This window comes from Heptranchias perlo, chromosome 29 (assembly GCF_035084215.1).
Source record: "Heptranchias perlo isolate sHepPer1 chromosome 29, sHepPer1.hap1, whole genome shotgun sequence".
Lineage (NCBI taxonomy): Eukaryota > Metazoa > Chordata > Chondrichthyes > Hexanchiformes > Hexanchidae > Heptranchias > Heptranchias perlo.
The window spans coordinates 17,414,269-17,434,386 of NC_090353.1; the positions used below are offsets into that span (position 1 = coordinate 17,414,269).

Below are 20,118 nucleotides of genomic sequence, written 5' to 3' on the forward strand. Positions count from 1 at the left end.
GGAGGCAAAGAGCAGAGATGAGATCAACAGACACTAGAAGGCAATGGTGCAGCATCCCTCTGTCTGTCTATTTCAACTCTCTGCAAGAAATACAGAGTAAATAATCACACCACATTAAACAAGTGCAGAATAATTAAAATGCCTCAATGGATTTCCTGTCTATTATAATATTGAACTTTGCAGGATGGGAATACTGAACAATTAACATACTTTGCATTAATTTCCCTTTTCTACCACTTTAGCATGGAAATTGACTGCACTGATTCTATGGCAAAAATCTCAGCCACAAAGTTTGCTGTATAAATTCCTACAGGTTTATAGTTTATCTCACAGATAGCTCAGCAGGGCACTCTATCAGGGTCATGAAGTGAGACCTTAATCTGCCCCGTCCCCCGAATGCAAGATATTGGAAGGTAAGAATAACTCAAGGACAAGAAAAGGCCACTTGGCCATCGATGTCCACCCCTCTAGTACCCACACTCTTCATCAATTTCCATCTCTCTGATACCCACACTCTTCATCAATTTCCATCCCTCTAGTACCCACACTCTTCATCAATTTCCATCCCTCTGGTACCCACAGTCTTCAGCAAATTCCATCCCTCTGGAACCCACACTCTTCATCAATTTCCATCTCTCTGATACCCACACTCTTCATCAATTTCCATCTCTCTGCTACCCACAGTCTTCAGCAAATTCCATTCTCTGGAACCCACACTCTTCAGCAAATTCCATCCCTCTGGTACCCACACTCTTCATCAATTTCCATCCCTCTGGTACCCACACTCTTCATCAAATTCCATCCTCTTGGTACCCCAACTCCCTTTGAAGCCTGACTTTCCAGTTTCCTAATTCTGCAATTGATGCCCATCCCTCTAGTACCTCATCTCTCCATTCAAAATTAATTTCTCTAGTACTGCAACTCCTCCATCAAATCTTCACACTTTAGTACCCTTGCTCTCCCCCGATGCAGGACAAGGGCAGCAGGTGCATGAGGACACCATCACCTCCACATTGCCCTCCAAGTCACACACCATTCTGATGGATATATATTGCTGTTCCTTCATCGTCGTTGGTCAAAATCCTGGAACCCCCTATCTAACAGCATTGTGGTAGGACCTTCACCACACGGACTGCAGCGATTCAAGAAGAAGGCCTCCCACCACTTTCTCAGGACAACTAAGGATGGGCAATAAATGCCGGCCTTGCCAGCCACGCCCACACCCCAAAAATGAATTTAAAAAATGCCCATCCTTCTACTACACTAACTCTTCTACCTTAGCACCCAATTGTATTTTCAACATTCCTAAATCTGATGATAACTGCATCCCATGCATGTGAACTTCCAACTGGAAACAGAGGGTCAAACTCAGTAGGGCAGAGGTCAAATGGACTCCCTTGTGACATATCAATGGAAAACAATGGTAAGACATAGCAAAGGTGTCATGTGTACCTTCAATTACCAAGAGATTACAGCAATAGGCTATTTTGGTCACATTACTAGAGTTTAAAAATTGCTGAAATACTGCAGAAACATAGGATAGTCCAGGAATCTGCTGTTCATCTGGCTGATCCAAAAAATTATACCTCTCAATTGCCCATTCCCTCAAATATCTCTCCAATTCCCCTTTTCGTTTCTCCATATTCTCTGCCTCCAGTCCCTCCCTGACCAATATATTCCATGTGTTCACCACCACCTGCCTAAAGTTGTTAAAGCAAAACCTTTCTTCCTTTAGACTTGAACCTTTAGCTGTTTCTCTTGGCTGGAGTGTCTAGAACTGGGGTTCATAGTCTCACGACAAGGGTTCGGCCATTTAGGACCGAGATGAGGAAAAGATTCTTCACTCAAAGGGTTGTGAATCTTTGGAATCCTCTAACCCAGAGGGCTGTGGATGCTCAGTAGTTGAGTATATTCAAGACTGAGATCGATAGCTTTTTGGACACTAAGGGAAACAAGGGATATGGGAATAGGACAGGAAAGTGGAGTTGAGGTAGAAGATCAGCCACAGTCTTATTGAATGGCGGAGCAGGCTCGTGGGGCTGTATGGCCTACTCCTGCTCCTATTTCTTATGTTTCTTATGTTCTTAACCCATGTCCCTAGTTCTAGAGTTTGTGGCAATCTCAAATACGTTATCCAGGTTCAATTTACCTATTGCTTTAAGAATCTTGAATACTTGACTAATGTCACCCCTGAGCTTCTCTTCTCCAGAGTAAACCATCCCAGCCTCAACAGCCTCTCCCTCATAGCCTGGATACCTTAAACTAGGTAACTGTTTGGTAACTAGGTAACAGCCCTTTTTCCCCACTGCCTCCAATGCCTGAATATCCTTGCTGTAGTACAGTGACCAGAAATGTACACAGTGCTCCAGATGTGGCCATAACAGTACTTTGTGAAATCTCATTATCCCCTCTATCCCTCTGCCTGTACGTCCCAAGATCCGGTTAACTTTCCTTACTGCTGCCACCCACTGCACTGTTGGGTGCAGCTATCTATTTACCAATACCCACTAGCTTGGTGTCACCTGCTATCCCTTGTCACTATAGATGAGTTATAGGACTGGAAAAGATTTAACCAGCACCACAGATACACTGAACATTTTAAGCAAATTATATTCACCATTGCCAGTTGAACAGATTTTTTTTTGGAAAAAGTTAAATATATACAGCTTGTTGAAATAGCTGAGAACCAAGCATTCTTTTACATATTATGGGAGGAAAGCCAACTTGAAATGGGGTGAAACTGCCACTCCAAGTAGCAACGATCCCTGCAATCGAGACCTCAGGCCGCAGTAACCATTGCCCACACTGGGCTTGCAGTGCTGCAGCTCAGTACAATCCAGTGATTGACCAGGCCCCGATTACAGCGGCACACAGTCAAGGTCGTGCCTGCCCTACTGAGAATATTTGCTACTGATAAACACATCAGACTGTGCTGGAAACCATGCAAGTGTGCGTGTAGCTCACGGGTATCCCGAATGTGGAGAATGAAAGTCAGCAGTTGAGATCTGTAGAGAATCTCAGGCTTTATGGGGGATCTTTAGACAGTGTCATGTGCAGATCTGACAGACATAAAACTTGACCGATGAGGGTAAGATAGACCAAACGTTGCTCACTCACCAACACAATTCTTCCCATCGGGCGGCAGCTCATAGCCATCCTGACACAAGCACTGGAAGGACCCGATGCTGTTTATACACTGCCCGTTTCTACAGACCTGGCCAATCAGAGTCGAGCACTCATCGATATCTAAAAAGAAGATATGTGATGTCATTCTGCTTTTAAAATGTGGACTTTGGAGTTTATTAATTGATTCTAAAACTGAGCAATGGGCAGAAGCTGAATGAACCAGAATATGTAAATGATAAATAAAATACCAAGATAGAAAAAACATTGTGGTGATCATATTAAACAAATAATGTGCCACTAATAACAAAGTTACAAATAACTACAATTCACAGGCTTTTAAAATCTAAGTGTGGTGTCACCTAATCACTACTCCCTGATTTACCTCGTCTCCTCTCTCACTCTTTCCAAGCTTGCTGGTGTCCTCTATTGTGGGACTGGGCTTTCACCTGGGTGGAAATTTTAACCCTCAACAACGGGTGGGTTTGGGGGCGGCTGGGCAGTAAAAATAGTTGATTTTTGGAGCGGGACCACATCCCGGCTCCAACACACCCACACCTGGGTTTAACCCAGGCGCATCAGGATGCGCGCGTGCAACAGAAACCCAGAAGTGCAGTCTTCACTTAAAGTCAGCGGGCCAATGCTTAAAAGGGCAATGTACCTCACTGTGATAGTTCAGGCACTTAATTGTGTATTAGAAATGTCAATCAAATTTAACCTTACCTGTTCGGGTTTCCCATCATTTCTGATTCACGTCAGGTGAAATCAGGCGGGAAGGGCCAGATCATGAGGTAAGTGCCTTTATTGCACTGCTTATGGGCCCGGAGAAGCACTTCATCCAGGCTCAACAAGCTCATCTGGTGTGATCGGCTGACCAACCCCGCCCCCACCACCACCCCTCCGGGTGTACCCCAGCCCCCACCGATGGTGAAACCCCCCCCCCCGTCCTGCTGGTGGACCCCCTGATCTTCTCCAAGGCCCGTCCGATGTTGTCCATGTGCCCCCACCTCCAATTTCTTCCACGGCCCACGATCTCTCTCTCCCGCCCTCCCCCCTCTCCAATTCACGGCTCCTTTCCCTCCTATCAAGCTGCTAGCCTGTCAATCTGGCTGCCTAGCACGTGGGAAACCCGGAAGCACAAAGGCTTACTTTCAATTGTAAGGAATCTTACAACACCAGGTTATAGTCCAACAAATTTATTTTAAAATCACAAGCTTTCGGAGATTATCCCCTTCGTCAGATGAATGAGTGAAAAGGTTCTCAAATCGCATATCTTATACTAGGCTGGGACAGCATCACACCAATCAAAAGGTGTCGTTGTTATTCAAACAGGCCAGTCATGGAGAACAGCACGTCCCAGTACACTGGATATACATTGTGTCAATTACACAGACAGGCAGAAAGAAACCCAAAATGGCAGAGAGAGAGAGAGAATATTAAAAAACATAATTTTTTCCCCTTTTTTGCTGGTGGGGTTACGTGTAGCGTGACATGAACCCAAGATCCCGGTTGAGGCCGTCCTCATGGGTGCGGAACTTGGCTATCAACCTCTGCTCGACGATTTTGCGTTGTCGTGTGTCTCGAAGGCCGCCTTGGAGAACGCTTACCCGAAGATCGGTGGCTGAATGTCCTTGACTGCTAAAGTGTTCCCCGACTGGGAGGGAACCCTCCTGTCTGGCGATTGTTGCGCGGTGTCCGTTCATTCGTTGTCGCAGTGTCTGCATGGTCACCACACAACCCTGCCACGGCAACCTCTGCAAGACATGCCAGATTATTGACACGGATACCACCATCACACGAGAGGACACCACCCACCAGGTACATGGTTCATACTCCTGTGACTCGGCCAACGTTGTCTACCTCATACGTTGCAGGAAAGGATGCCCCGGAGCATGGTACATTGGCGAGACCATGCAGACACTGCGACAACGGATGAACGGACACCGCGCAACAATCGCCAGACAGGAGGGTTCCCTCCCAGTCGGGGAACACTTTAGCAGTCAAGGACATTCAGCCACCGATCTTCGGGTAAGCGTTCTCCAAGGCGGCCTTCGAGACACACGACAACGCAAAATCGTCGAGCAGAGGTTGATAGCCAAGTTCCGCACCCATGAGGACGGCCTCAACCGGGATCTTGGGTTCATGTCACGCTACACGTAACCCCACCAGCAAAAAAGGGAAAAAAATTATGTTTTTTAATATTCTCTCTCTCTCTCTCTCTCTGCCATTTTGGGTTTCTTTCTGCCTGTCTGTGTAATTGACACAATGTATATCCAGTGTACTGGGACGTGCTGTTCTCCATGACTGGCCTGTTTGAATAACAACGACACCTTTTGATTGGTGTGATGCTATCCCAGCCTAGTATAAGATATGCGATTTGAGAACCTTTTCACTCATTCACCTGACGAAGGGGATAATCTCCGAAAGCTTGTGATTTTAAAATAAATTTGTTGGACTATAACCTGGTGTTGTAAGATTCCTTACATTTGTCCACCCCAGTCCATCACCGGCATCTCCACATCATACTTTCAATTGAGTTGAGATCACAGAGTGCGACGCAGGCATATGGTTTCCGGGTTCCCCATGCGATTATCTACAGACCGGATCCGAGCTAAAATCATGCCCTTGGTGTCCTGTACTGTTATACAGGGAGTGGGATGGTGCTAATTATACAGGGGGTGGGATGGTGCTAATTATACAGGGGGTGGGCTGGTGCTAATTATACAGGGGGTGGGCTGGTGCTAATTATACAGGGGGTGGGATGGTGCTAATTATACAGGGGGTGGGATGGTGCTAATTATACAGGGGGTGGGATGGTGCTAATTAGACTTGGAGTGGGATGATGCTAATTATACAGGGGGTGGGATGGTGCTAATTATACAGGGCATGGGATGATGCTAACTAGACAGGGAGTGGGATGATGCTAATTAGACAGGGAGTGGGATGGTACTAATTATATACAGGGAGTGGGATGGTGCTAATTATACAGAGGGTGGGATGGTACTAATTATATACAGGGGGTGGGATGGTGCTAATTATACAGAGGGTGGGATGGTACTAATTATATACAGGGGGTGGGATGGTGCTAATTATACAGGGGGTGGGATGGTACTAATTATACAGGGGGTGGGATGGTGCTAATTATACAGGGGGTGGGATGGTACTAATTATACAGGGGGTGGGATGGTGCTAATTATACAGGGGGTGGGATGGTGCTAATTATACAGGGGGTGGGATGGTGCTAATTATACAGGGGGTGGGATGGTGCTAATTATTCAATTATATATTAAAGTACACAGCTATGAGTGACACATGGAATGCCTTGGTTGTTAATCCCACACCCAGTGTAGTACAAAGCTGTACAAGGCAGGAAGGTCCTGTGTTTAATTTGAGGTCCGCGCTGATCTGAGATGGGTCAAGGGAAGGTGCACGAAAATTGGCTTCAGGGTCCATGGGCTGGAGGGAGGAAAGTCCCCAGCTGATTTCAATATGTGATTATTTACATTTTTACAGTCATATAAAACAAAACTAAGAATCACAGTGTGAGGCCAGGATATGATTAGTGTTGCTGGGTATTACCCAGACACTGTTTTCCTTACCCATGCAGTCGTTGTTGTGAGTGAGGTCAAATCCAGGGAAGCAGAGGCAGTTGTAAGATCCAACTGTGTTCTTGCAGGTTCCATTTCCACATGGCTGTCGATCGCACTCGTCAATATCTACATCACAAACACACACAGGTCACTCACCATCTCACACTCATCGATATCTACAGCACAAACACACACAGGTCACTCACCATCTCACACTCATCGATATCTACAGCACAAACACACACAGGTCACTCACCATCTCACACTCATTGATATCTACATCACAAACACACACAGGTCACTCACCATCTCACACTCATCGATATCTACAGCACAAACACACACAGGTCACTCACCATCTCACACTCATTGATATCTACATCACAAACACACACAGGTCACTCACCATCTCACACTCATTGATATCTACATCACAAACACACACAGGTCACTCACCATCTCACACTCATTGATATCCATAGCACAACACGTCACTCACCATCTCACACTCATCGATATCCATAGCACAACACGTCACTCACCATCTCACCGACTCACTGAGCTGATTGGCCTCTATGGGTGAGTGGTGGAATAATGGGAGATTTCTTACCCATGCACATGGTCTGGTCAGCTGTTGCTTTGAATCCATTGTGGCAAAGACACCGATAACTTCCTTCTGTATCCAGACACTCCCCGTGACTACAGACGTTCTGGATCTCCTGGCACTCGTTACGATCTGTCAGAAAAAGACATTGGATGTGAGGCCTGTACACACCGCCCGTGGGTCAGTGAGGCCTGTACACACCGCCCGCGAGACAGTGAGGCCTGTACACACCGCCCGCGAGACAGTGAGGCCTGTACACACCGCCCGTGGGTCAGTGAGGCCTGTACACACCGCCCGTGGGTCAGTGAGGCCTGTACACACCGCCCGCGGGACAGTGAGGCCTGTACACACCGCCCGCGGGACAGTGAGGCCTGTACACACCGCCCGCGGGACAGTGAGGCCTGTACACACCGCCCGTGGGTCAGTGAGGCCTGTACACACCGCCCGCGAGACAGTGAGGCCTGTACACACCGCCCGCGAGACAGTGAGGCCTGTACACACCGCCCGCGGGACAGTGAGGCCTGTACACACCGCCCGCGGGACAGTGAGGCCTGTACACACCGCCCGCGGGACAGTGAGGCCTGTACACACCGCCCGCGGGACAGTGAGGCCTGTACACACCGCCCGCGGGACAGTGAGGCCTGTACACACCGCCCGCGGGACAGTGAGGCCTGTCCACACCGCCCGCGGGACAGTGAGGCCTGTACACACCGCCCGTGGGACAGTGAGGCCTGTACACACCGCCCGTGGGACAGTGAGGCCTGTACACACCGCCCGTGGGACAGTGAGGCCTTTACACACCGCCCGCGAGACAGTGAGGCCTGTACACACCGCCCGTGGGACAGTGAGGCCTTTACACACCGCCCGCGGGACAGTGAGGCCTGTACACACCGCCCATGGGACAGTGAGGCCTGTACACACCGCCCGTGGGTCAGTGAGGTCTGTACACACCACCCATAGTACAGTGAGATCTGCACACTTCACCCATGGGACAGTGAGCTCTGTACACACCGCCCGTGAGACAGTGAGGCCTGTACACACCGCCCATGGGACAGTGAGGCCTGTACACACCGCCCATGGGACAGTGAGGCATGTACACACCGCCCATGGGACAGTGAGGCATGTACACACCACCCATAGTACAGTGAGATCTGCACACTTCACCCATGGGACAGTGAGGTCTGTACACACATAGGGAAAAATGGGCAACATATGTACTCCACAAATGGCTTTGAAATAGATAAGGAAGGTGTTGAAAGAGAGCTAGGAAACTTAGTAGACTCTAAGCTCAATATGTCCAATCAATGCAGAGCAGGAAGCAGCAAAGCTAATAGGATACTGAGCTACATCCAAAACAGCAGCCTCCACTATTTCCACCCTTACCTCCCTCAGCAACCTAGGATGCATCCCATCTGGACCGGGTGGCTTTTCTAGTTTGAGCGCTGCCAACCTTTTAAGCACCTCCTCTTTATCTATTTTTATCCTGTCCAATTTCTCGACTGCCTCCTCCTTGACTGTGACATTGGCAGCATCCTCTTCTTTAGTGAAGACAGATGCAGAGTACTCATTTAATACCTCAGCCATGCCCTGTGCCTCCACAAGAAGATCTCCTTCTTGATCCTTAATCAGCCTCACCCTTCTTCTGACTACCCTTTTACTATTAATATGTTTATAAATGACTTTCGGGTTCCCTTTTATGTTACCCGCTAATATATTCTCATACCCTCTCTTTGTCCCTCTTATTTTTTTCTCTGTCCTCCCCTGTACTTTTTGTATTCCGCTTGGTTCTCTACTGAATTATGCACCCAACATTTATCATAAGCCTCCTTTTTCTTTTTAATTTTAGTCTCTATATCTTGAGTCATCCAGGGAGCTCTAGCTTTGGATGCTCTTCCTTTCCTCCTTGTGGAAATGTGTCTAGTCTGTACCTGAACTATCTCCTCTTTGAAGGTCTCCCATTGCTCATTTACTGTTTTACCTGCCAATTTTTGATCCCAATCCACCCGGGTCAGTTCCCTTTTCAACTCATTGAAATTAGCCCAGTTGAGTATTTTCACATTTGATTTTTCCTCGTCCTTTTCCATAACTATTCTAAATCTAATGATATTGTGATCACTGTTTCCCAAATGCTCCCCCACTGAAACATGATCCATTTGCCCCATTTCATGCCCCGGAACTAGATCCAGCACTGCTTCCTTCCTCGTTGGGCTAGAAACATACTGATCAAGAAAGTTCTCTTATACTTATTTCAGGAATTCCTTCCCTCTTTGCCCTTTACACTGTTATTTTCCCAGTCTATATTAGGATAATTGAAGACCCCCATTATCACTACTCTAAAGTTCTTGCAGCTTTCTGCAATTTGCCTGCAAATTTGCTCCTCTATTTCCTTCCCACTATTTGGTGGCCTATAGTATAAACCCAGTAGTGCAATAGCTCCTCTATTGTTCCTTATTTCCAACCAAATAGATTCTGTCTTTGACCCCTCAACTACATCATCCCTTTCCGGGGCTGTAACAGTATCTTTGATCATTACTCCTTCCGCACTCCTTTATTTTCCCTTGCCTCTCTTTCCTGAATACATTGTAGCCGGGAATATTAAGTGCTCCTTCCTCCCCTTGTTTGAGCCAGCTCTCCGTTATTGCCACTATATCATAATTCCATGTGGCTACTTGTGCCTGCAGCTCACCAACCTTATTTACCCCGCTCTGTGCATTTACACACATGCACTCTAAACCGATCTTAGTCTGCCTTGCATTTCCCTCCTGTCTGATCCCTCCTATGTCTGAACTACTCTTTATTCTAATGCTGTTTGTCTCTCCCAGGCCTCTGTGCACCTTGTATGATGAAGCATTATCTTGTATCACTTGAAATGTTTGATGTAAGTATGAATATAAAGGTGCAAGGGTCTGGCGTGTATGTTCGCAGAGGCTTGCTATGAGTTACTGACACATCACAGCTCATGGTGGACAAGCATAAACCCTCCGCCCACAAAACTGTCTTGGTAAATTCCATGAGGTAAGATTTTAAATGAAACCCTGGTTCCATTTTACAACCCCCCACCCCCGGCCTGGTGCTTTCTGAATTTCAGCAAAACACACGCATGTTAACGTGACAGATTAAGAGGAATATCAGCCATTTTATCTTGCTCTAACGTTATCTCAGTTACCAACATCATCAATCGATAACACCAATGTTCTGATGTCAGAAGTTACCATGGAGATTTAGTGCAAAGTGAATCTTGAATGAAACAAATGGTCAGGCTTAATTCTATGTTTCCGGCCGATCGATCTACAATGTGATGTACCAAGACTTCCAGAAGGTGTTCAACTAAGTTCCACATGAAAGGCTACTAGATAAGTCCAAATCGGCTTTTTGGGGATGCATAAGAAACAGGCTGAAGGGTAGAAAATAGCAGGTGTTTGTTAAAGAAGTTATGTCAGGGTGAGGGGAGGGGCAGTTCTGAGTGGGGAGCCCTAGGGCTCAGTGTTAGGACCATTACTGTTTCTCATTTACATCATTGACTTAGATTCAGAAACTCAATGCAAAGTGGTCTAATTTGCAAATGATGACAAATTAAAAGGGGCAGTGGAATCAAAGGAGGCAGCTCAGAAATTACAGAAAGAGTTGGACAAAATATGCATATGGACAGAATAATGGCAGGTAAAATTTAATACAGATAAATGTGAAGTACGGCACACTGGAAGGAAAAATGGGCAACATATGTACTCCACAAATGGCTTTGAAATAGATAAGGGAGATGTTGAAAGAGAGCTAGGAATCTTAACAGACTCGAGTCTTAATATCAACAAATGCAGAGAAGCAATCAGCAAAGCTAATAGAATCTGAACTACATAGCTGAAACAGCAGAACACAAATAGAGTGAGCTCCTCGACAGAGTGGTGGAGGTGAAAACCCTGGAATCATTTCAAAAACAATTAGGTGCAACAATGGGGGAAGCTGTAGCATCTCTTTGGATTGATGTATTAAGATAGGCTGAATGGCCGTCCGAATCCATAATGATCTTGCGACTTGTGAATAGAAGCTCGCTCAGTCCTCCCTACATTGTCCGTGGTGATGAACTCCCAGTGACATGTCCCACTCAGCACTTTTAACAACAGCTACAGACTGGCGGGAGCTGCAACATTTTTCAAATGGATTCAAACCGGCAATCAGTGGACACTGTGTCCTGCCATTACTCACCCATACAGGCTCCGCTCAGTGAAAGTTTAAAGCCCGGGGAACACTCGCAGCGGTAACTGCCTGGGATGTTGATACAGTCCGCATTCCGCTGGCACAGGTTATCCCCATTGGTGCACTCGTCGATATCTACCCCAAAACAACAGGGAAAGAGGGTTTCATTATTCTTCATCAAAATGCCAGATCATGAGATGTAACTATGACAAACTGAAATGATTCATTATAAAGATGTAGCAGTGAGGTGACTCTACCTTCACAGATCAGGAACACGTTGTTGTAGCTGAATCCCATCGGACACTCACAGCGGAAATTACCGATCTGGTTAATACAGACGCCATTTGCACAAATGCCTGGGATTTCCCGACACTCGTCAATATCTGCACATGAAACAGACACATGGACTAGAGTTGAAAATCATCCCTGACATTGTTCTGGTACAAACCCATAGTAACAGGGATCCAGGCCCACAGGGCCCAAAAACCCGACAGGCTGTGCGGCTCAGTCCAACCTGCAATCCTTATGATCGCTGTTTAGATTCACGAAAAATTGATTGATTTAAAACAGTTTTTTTTAATTGAAAAAGAACAATTTGCCATTAACAGCTACATTCCAATTTAACCTTTAAACCCTGACCTTTGATCAAGGGGAATAACTAAAGAGGCTTGTAAAGGTCTCCCAATTGGTTACCATGGAGACAAGGAGTTCATTACTGCACTGATTTATCTTTTTGTATTAATATTTCATGCCCAATATCCAGAGCTGTTTTGTTGACTATACTCGGATTGGTTGGGAGGAGCATTAAAGGGATCATTTAAAGTTCCATTCTTTGTTTATTACTTCAATACATCAATTAAACTTGAAAACTGAGAGATCCATGGCCAGGCTGCAGATAATAAGTTTTGCGCAGGAGATTGGTATTATAAATATCTAACTGGCACTGTCCCATTGGCACAAGTCTCAAAACCCACTGATCGCACTCTCCTACATCGTGCTCTCCTCGCTCTGCAAAGAGCAACAATCCAGATGATAGGGCATCAAGTCAAAGTGAAGGAGCATGCCATGGGGAGGCAGGATTCCAATGCTCCATTCGATGCCGGGACCCATAACTGAGAATACGGACAGATTGGTGCTTTAACTTGCTCAGTCTGCATTGCACCCCAGGCAGACAACAGACAAGATTCTCTGTAAATGTTCCAGTGCTCAGTTACTTTTAGAGTCTGGAATATGGTGTCTGGTTAGAATTATTTTAATTTTGCGTTTTCCATGACCCCCATTACAGTCATAGTGTGCAGGAAACCTGTAGGAAGTTGCGGACACTCACCAACTGGTTTGCCAGTATGGATGTCAATGATGAAGCCGGGAGCCTGATTCCCACACAGGAGCTGGTACTGAGCTGGAAGAGAAGGTTCAGTTGATCATTACTTCACCTCAGACACATCATCACTTACAATCAGTGTACAGTTATTGCTTCACCTTATGTACAGTTGGCACTGTCTCATACCGGCATCTCTTACAGTCAGTGTACAATCATAACGTCACCTCAATTACAGTCATCACAATAACTACTTCACCTTAGGTACAGTTATCACTATCTCACCAACAGTATTCATTTTATCTCATGTAGAGTCATCACATAGTCAACACCATCATCTATCACAGCACTGACCGTCACCATCCGCAGCACTGACCGTCACCATCCGCAGCACTGACCGTCACTATCCGCAGCACTGACCGTCACCATCCACAGCTATGACCATCACCATCCGCAGCACTGACCATCACCATCCACAGCAATGACCGTTACCATCCGCAGTAATGACCGTCACCATCCGCAGCACTGACCGTCACCATCCGCAGCACTGACCGTCACCATCCGCAGCACTGACCGTCACCATCCGCAGCAATGACCGTCACCATCCGCAGCACTGACCGTCACCATCCGCAGCTCTGACCGTCACCATCCGCAGCACTGACCGTCACCATCCGCAGCACTGACCGTCACCATCCGCAGCACTGACCGTCACCATCCGCAGCACTGACCGTCACCATCCGCAGCACTGACCGTCACCATCCGCAGCACTGACCGTCACCATCCGCAGCACTGACCGTCACCATCCGCAGCACTGACCGTCACCATCCGCAGCACTGACCATCACCATCCGCAGCACTGACCATTACCATCCGCAGCACTGACCGTCACTATCCGCAGCACTGACCGTCACCATCCGCAGCAATGACCATTACCATCCGCAGTACTGACCATCACCATCCACAGCAATGACCATTACCATCCGCAGTACTGACCATCACTATCCGCAGCACTGACCGTCACCATCCGCAGCAATGACCATTACCATCCGCAGTACTGACCATCACCATCCACAGCAATGACCATTACCATCCGCAGTACTGACCATCACTATCCGCAGCACTGACCGTCACCATCCGCAGCACTGACCGTCACCATCCGCAGCACTGACCGTCACCATCCGCAGCACTGACCGTCACCATCCGCAGCAATGACCGTTACCATCCGCAGCACTGACCGTCACCATCCGCAGCACTGACCGTCACCATCCGCAGCACTGACCGTCACCATCCGCAGCACTGACCGTCACCATCCGCAGCAATGACCGTCACTATCCGCAGCACTGACCGTCACCATCCGCAGCACTGACCGTCACCATCCACAGCACTGACCGTCACCATCCACAGCACTGACCGTCACTATCCGCAGCACTGACCGTCACCATCCACAGCACTGACCGTCACCATCCACAGCACTGACCGTCACCATCCGCAGCACTGACCGTCACCATCCACAGCACTGACCGTCACCATCCGCAGCAATGACCGTCACTATCCGCAGCACTGACCGTCACCATCCGCAGCACTGACCATCACCATCCACAGCACTGACCGTCACCATCCACAGCACTGACCATCACCATCCACAGCACTGACCATCACCATCCACAGCACTGACCATCACCATCCACAGCACTGACCATCACCATCCACAGCAATGACCATTACTATCCGCAGAATTATGAAGGCATGGTTAACTGGGATATTTCTTAGTCTAAAATCCTGTTGCAGATTTTCGGTAAAATATAAATTACAATCCCCACCCCCCCCACCACAGCATGACCCATCATTTGTCCCTGACTCACACGAAGCAGGGGTCGGGCAGGGTTCACACGGCTTGTTCCATCCTTTGCCCACGTTGTACGAGCAGCAACACATCTTCTTGGTCATGTTGAAGGAGAGCTCGTTCTCACACGTGTCGTTGAAGTTACGGTAGCAGACGCTCTTCCTCATATCTGTCACAATTCAGAGCACAGGCACGTTTAAACCCGCCCAGGTTCACTTAAAATTGGGCAGAAAAAGGAGAGGAAATTCTGTCCTATATTATTTTATGGTGGAAAATCACGACACTGTACTGGGATGCATGCTATATATAAATAAATGCTGTATAGAAATGGGGCTATATATAAGTGACAGCCATGAAGGAGTGCCCGTAATATAGGAGTGCCCGCTATAAGTGAAGGCTATATATGAGCGTGCACTAATTAGGATTGCCTAACATATAGGATTGCCTTATAAGTATTAACAGCATCATATTGGAGTGAGTGCTATATAGGAATGGCCACGAGATAGCAGTAAAAGCTATGTAGGAATGAGTGCTATGTAAGTGATTGCTATAATGGAGTGCTTGCTTTATATAAGTGAACACTATATAAGAGAGTGCATTACATTTAAGTGAACGCTACAGGAGTGCCTGCTGTTTGTAAGTGAGTACTATATAGGACTTAGTGCTACATATAAGTGAAAGCTAGATGGGAGTGCCAGCTATATATGTGAGCGCTATATAGGAATGAGCACCATATAGATGTGCCCGCAGTACAGAAAAATAGTACACACTAAGGTAAAGTGTGCATCATGCATAAGGTCACCTTCTGTACAGGTGTGTGCTACCTGTGGAAAAATATAGGCTGTCCTTTTTCTATTGAGTTTCATTAGTATTAAGTGTAATTACCAGACTGATTTCTTTAGGTTAAAGAGTCGTAGTCAGCTTGTGTTTATGATCTATGGCTGTTTCCGTGGGTCTGGATTTGTTGCACTGTAGAAGTTTCTGAGGACACTCTCCACTGAAGTAGTTTAGTGGATTATGGATATATTGCCTTACTATTACACTGTGAAGTATTAGCATTTGAAGAAGTGCTTTTGCACGGTGTAATTTCTGGGAAATGTTCTTGATTCTTCAGTTGTTTCAAATTACATTTTGAATATACCATTAATGTGCAGGAAGCTGACTCACACTCCCTCGTAGCTTTGATCCTTGTGAGTTATCATGAGCTTTTCATGCAGCTCACCACATCCTCTTATCTGTGCACTGAGTATAGTGCGGAATGCCAGCCTCTTACCCATACAGTTGTTTCCTCCATTGACCTGCATGTACTCTGGAGGGCAGACACAGGTATAGTTGCCCAGGGTGTTGTAGCATGTTCCAGGCCCACAGATTCCAATGTGAGTGGTGCACTCATCGATATCTGAATAAAGACATCCCAATAAAATTAATTAAATCCCATTAACAAAGGACAACACAGATGAAGGAAATGCAATGGATATGGTACACATGGGTTTTCAAAAAGCATTTGCTAATTTATGACATAAGAGACAATTGGCAAATATGGTAGTACATGGAATTAAGAAGAATGTGGCCAAATGGATAGAGAGATAGTTGGAGGGCAGAAAGTAAAGGGTTTGGGGTAAAAGGAAGTTTCTCAGAACAGATGTGATGTTCCACAGGTTGCTCGTGTTTACTTTATCTGGACGTGATTAGGACTTAGGAATTGAGGGAACAATGTTGAAATGCGCTGATGACAACAAATTGTGGGGGTGTGAGAACATGGCAAATATGACAAAGATTGTGAAAGACCGTGGAAGGACATAGGTGGGACAGCAGGATGGGCAGATAAGTGGCAGCTACAGTTCAATGAAGAAAAATGTCAAGTAATACATTTTGGAAATACTAATCGGGAAACAAAGTACATCTTAAATGGTAAGATTTTAAATGGAATAGTTGAGCAGGAGGTCATTGGTGTGTAGATAGACAAGTCATTAAAGGTGCAGCACAAATAGACAAGGCAAATGGAATCCTCAGAATACAAAAGCAAGGAGGTAATGTTGAATGAACAAGATGTTATTAGGATAAAAAAGCAATGGAAAAGATGCAGCATTGACTCATTAGAATGTTTATGGAGGTAAACTTGAGAAATTAGACCTTTTTTCACTCGTGCTGAGAAGGTTAAGGGGTGACCTGAGAGGGGTCTTCAAAGTGCACAAAGTGTTGCAATAAGGTAAATAGTGACAGATTGTTTTCATTGGTCATCAAGGCAGTAACGAGAGAGTCCACATTTAAGATAATCACAAAAGGAATTAAAGAGATTTAAAAAAAAAACTTTATACAGAGGGTGGTTGGAATGTGGAATTCTTTGCCACAAACTATTGTTGAATCAGAGTCCATAAATTCTTTCAAAAGGGAATTGGAAAGTAGTTTGAAAATTAGGAATAGAAAGGTTATGTTGAGCAAGTAGCAGAGTGAGATTAGACTAGGCAGCTCATGTCGAGAAATATACCGGCACAGACTTGATGGGCTGAATGGCCTGTTTCTGTGCTGGAATTTCTATTGTTCTATGAATAAAAATCCAGTTTTTAAAAATTTGCTCCCAACTAGAAGCTGGGAATCAGGAAAAAGAAGAGACAAGAAAAAGATTTTTAGGAAAATGAGTTTAAGAAAGAAAGGACAGGATAGATTACATGAGAACAAATAAAATTAAAGTTGGAACAATAAAAATTAGACAGAGAATGGGGAGAGAGAGGGATACGAGGGACAATCGGGCAAGCAAGATAAGGGGGAGATAGAGAGAAGTGGAGAGTCAGAGAGAGCATAAGAGAGCAAGAGAGTGAGATAGAGAGAGAGAGAGAGAGAGAGAGAGAGATTGGAAAATAGGGAAACCAATGGGATAGAGGAGAGAGAATGGGGGAAACAGGAACAACAGGAAGAGTGGGATTAGGGAGAGAGTAGGAAATAGGAACAATACATTTAAAGTGTCCACATTTTTTAGCTTTAGTTAAGTTGTATATTTAGTTCCATGTGTAAACTGAAAACAAACCAAATCAGTCAGCCCAGGGAGATAGAAGGTTCCCTGGACCTGCTGGCAGTCGAGGGTTAATGTCATGGATAGATAGGAACTAATCAGAAGTGACAGACATTCAGATTTCTACAATAACTGCAGCCTTCTTCCTGATTGAAGAAGTGCGAAGTTGATGCCAGGGGTTGGGGTTGTGAGCCTCACCTTCACATATGCGGGTATCCTCGTTCAGGTAATATCCTGCTGGGCACTCGCACTGGAAGCTGCCAAACGTGTTAACGCAGTTTCCACCTTGGCACAGGCCTGGTAACTCCTGACACTCATCGATATCTGCAGAGGACAATCAACAGTCACATTGCAAACTAGAGCATGCCCTTTTTATAATGGGATTTTAGTTAAATGGCTGACTTACCCTCCAGGATGACAGTGATGGGGTTTGGTCTGAAACCTTCTCCTCCTGGACACAGAGTTTTGTATTCAGCTGCAATAGAATTTGTGTTGTAAAAGTCAGCATTTAATGTAAATATGCATCAGTTAACAGGAAGCTTATTACCTGATAAATGATCCTTCCCTCATTTCCATCTCTCTTTCACTTCAAGCCTCCATAATCTCTCTCACACCTCTAACCTTCAATTTGTCTCTCTCAACTCTACCTCATCTCCAGCCTCCCATCTCTCTCTTGTCTTCTAGCCTCCAAGTTTTCTCTCTGTTGTCAACCTTTCTTATTTCACTCTATTGTATCAATACTATGATCATTGCTTAACTATGATTACCTTCATTCCTGGAAACCGAATTTGGTATTTCAGTTCTGGGCAACCATGTTATGAACGTTTCCTTTACCTTAAACTGCTTCCTGTGGTCCTGGAGCCAATCCCAAAGGAGACTGAGGTTCAAGAGGGTGAGACGCGGCTAAGAAGGTGCCGACTCATGCATGGATCTGGTTACTGGTTGGTGATGTACTGCAGGGCATCAGGTACCCGTGGAACAAAATCCCAGGGCTGCTGAGGCCAACTATGGTACACCCCTACTGCGACCACTAACTCAGGAGGGAGTGAGGATGGAAGTATCTGGACAGGTGCCAGCTTGGTCCTGTTGGACTCGATGCTGAAAAATTTCAGCATCCTGCAATACGCATGCAGTAATATTTTACTTCTTTGGCACGTGACAAGGACGTAGAACCTTTACAATCCACAGTGTTTCTCTCTGAACCACCCTGTAGAAGGAGGCTTCATGAAACGTTTGATTTCTCATTCCTTACTTTCCATTTAAACCTCCTCCTGTCTCCACGATCGCTCCCGATCTGGATGCACGATAAATACTTGGACCAAAGTACCTGGAATGCATTAACTGCACTTACTTGAGTTGACTAGAGGGCAGAATTCACAGGGGTTTCCCCAAGCCCTTCCCAGGGAGCAACAGCACGAGGCCCGAGTAACTCCAACGCCAATCTCCGCACTGCACGAAATGCCACCATCTCCCCTTGGCAATGTCTCAAGGAAGCAGTTACCAACACGAGTGTCTGTAATAAAGCAAAACATGAGCGGTGAGTTTGGACTGTGGCCACATCCATGCATGGAGGGTACCAGAGAATCATTGAGAGGAAAACCTCAGAACGCAGAGTCTTACAGAGGCAGCAGAAAAAAAATAGGATTGTCTAATATGTTTTTTGTAACACATTTAGGGCCACGCAATGTGTACAGTGTTTCACGTTGGTGTCATTTTGCATATGGCTGTTCTGGGGGATGGGTGGGGCAACCCTTCAGATGTTAGATCTTGTTTTGCGTGCGTGTGCGGGCGTGTGTGTGTGTGCGTGCGCGTGCGTGCGTCACGCGCGTGTGTGTGCGCGCATGCGTGTGTGTGAAAAATAACTGAAGATTTGATTCCTGCTTGTGTTTTTGAAGTTGTAGCAAGTTTGATACAATTATCAACCTTACGTGTAAGACAATGAGTGAAGAATGGGTCCCTGTCCCCAGAGGGACAACAACACTTTAATGTACTACAGGCTTTTTTCTTCACATGAAATAGACTCCTATAGCAGAGTGTTATCGGGAGTAACGGGCCCCAATCACCAGTGCTGGGGGTAAATCTTACCCTTTGGTTAGTGAAGAAACTGACTGGAGTGGGACAGAAACAGGCCCAAAGATAAGCTGCTTCATCTGAAATGTTCAAGACACTGAGTATGGGAGAGTTACTGGGGCACAGCTCTGGTGTGGTGGAGGGACAATTATGTCAGTAGATGGGAGGAGGCCAGGAATGAACAATGGAGATGTGAGGATGGGTGAATATCCTGGACATTTACTTGATTACCTTTAGGCTGTGTTTAGAACTTTCCCTCAGAAAGAATAAATGGCAGGAGGGGTAGAGTCCATGATGGGGTAGAATGTACATGGGCTGTGGAAGGAGCAAGTGAAGGGGGCTGTTAATGGCCCCAAGTACCACTCTATTA

The 20,118-nt window shown here is 46.1% G+C and overlaps 1 protein-coding gene across 1 annotated transcript in view; it reads right to left on the reverse strand.

Moving 5' to 3' along the window:
• The window catches only part of fbn2b (fibrillin 2b), a 196,345-nt gene that overhangs the window by 33,205 nt on the left and 143,022 nt on the right, over window positions 1–20,118 (reverse strand). The window contains exons 37-47 of the mRNA XM_067968183.1: window positions 19,030–19,191; window positions 18,085–18,153; window positions 17,877–18,002; window positions 15,942–16,067; window positions 14,688–14,837; window positions 12,836–12,907; window positions 11,766–11,891; window positions 11,518–11,643; window positions 7,324–7,449; window positions 6,723–6,839; window positions 3,118–3,246 (exon numbers count right to left, since the gene is read on the reverse strand). Coding sequence (XP_067824284.1) covers window positions 3,118–3,246; window positions 6,723–6,839; window positions 7,324–7,449; window positions 11,518–11,643; window positions 11,766–11,891; window positions 12,836–12,907; window positions 14,688–14,837; window positions 15,942–16,067; window positions 17,877–18,002; window positions 18,085–18,153; window positions 19,030–19,191 — 1,329 coding nt within the window. The remainder of the gene's footprint in view (window positions 1–3,117; window positions 3,247–6,722; window positions 6,840–7,323; window positions 7,450–11,517; window positions 11,644–11,765; window positions 11,892–12,835; window positions 12,908–14,687; window positions 14,838–15,941; window positions 16,068–17,876; window positions 18,003–18,084; window positions 18,154–19,029; window positions 19,192–20,118) is intronic.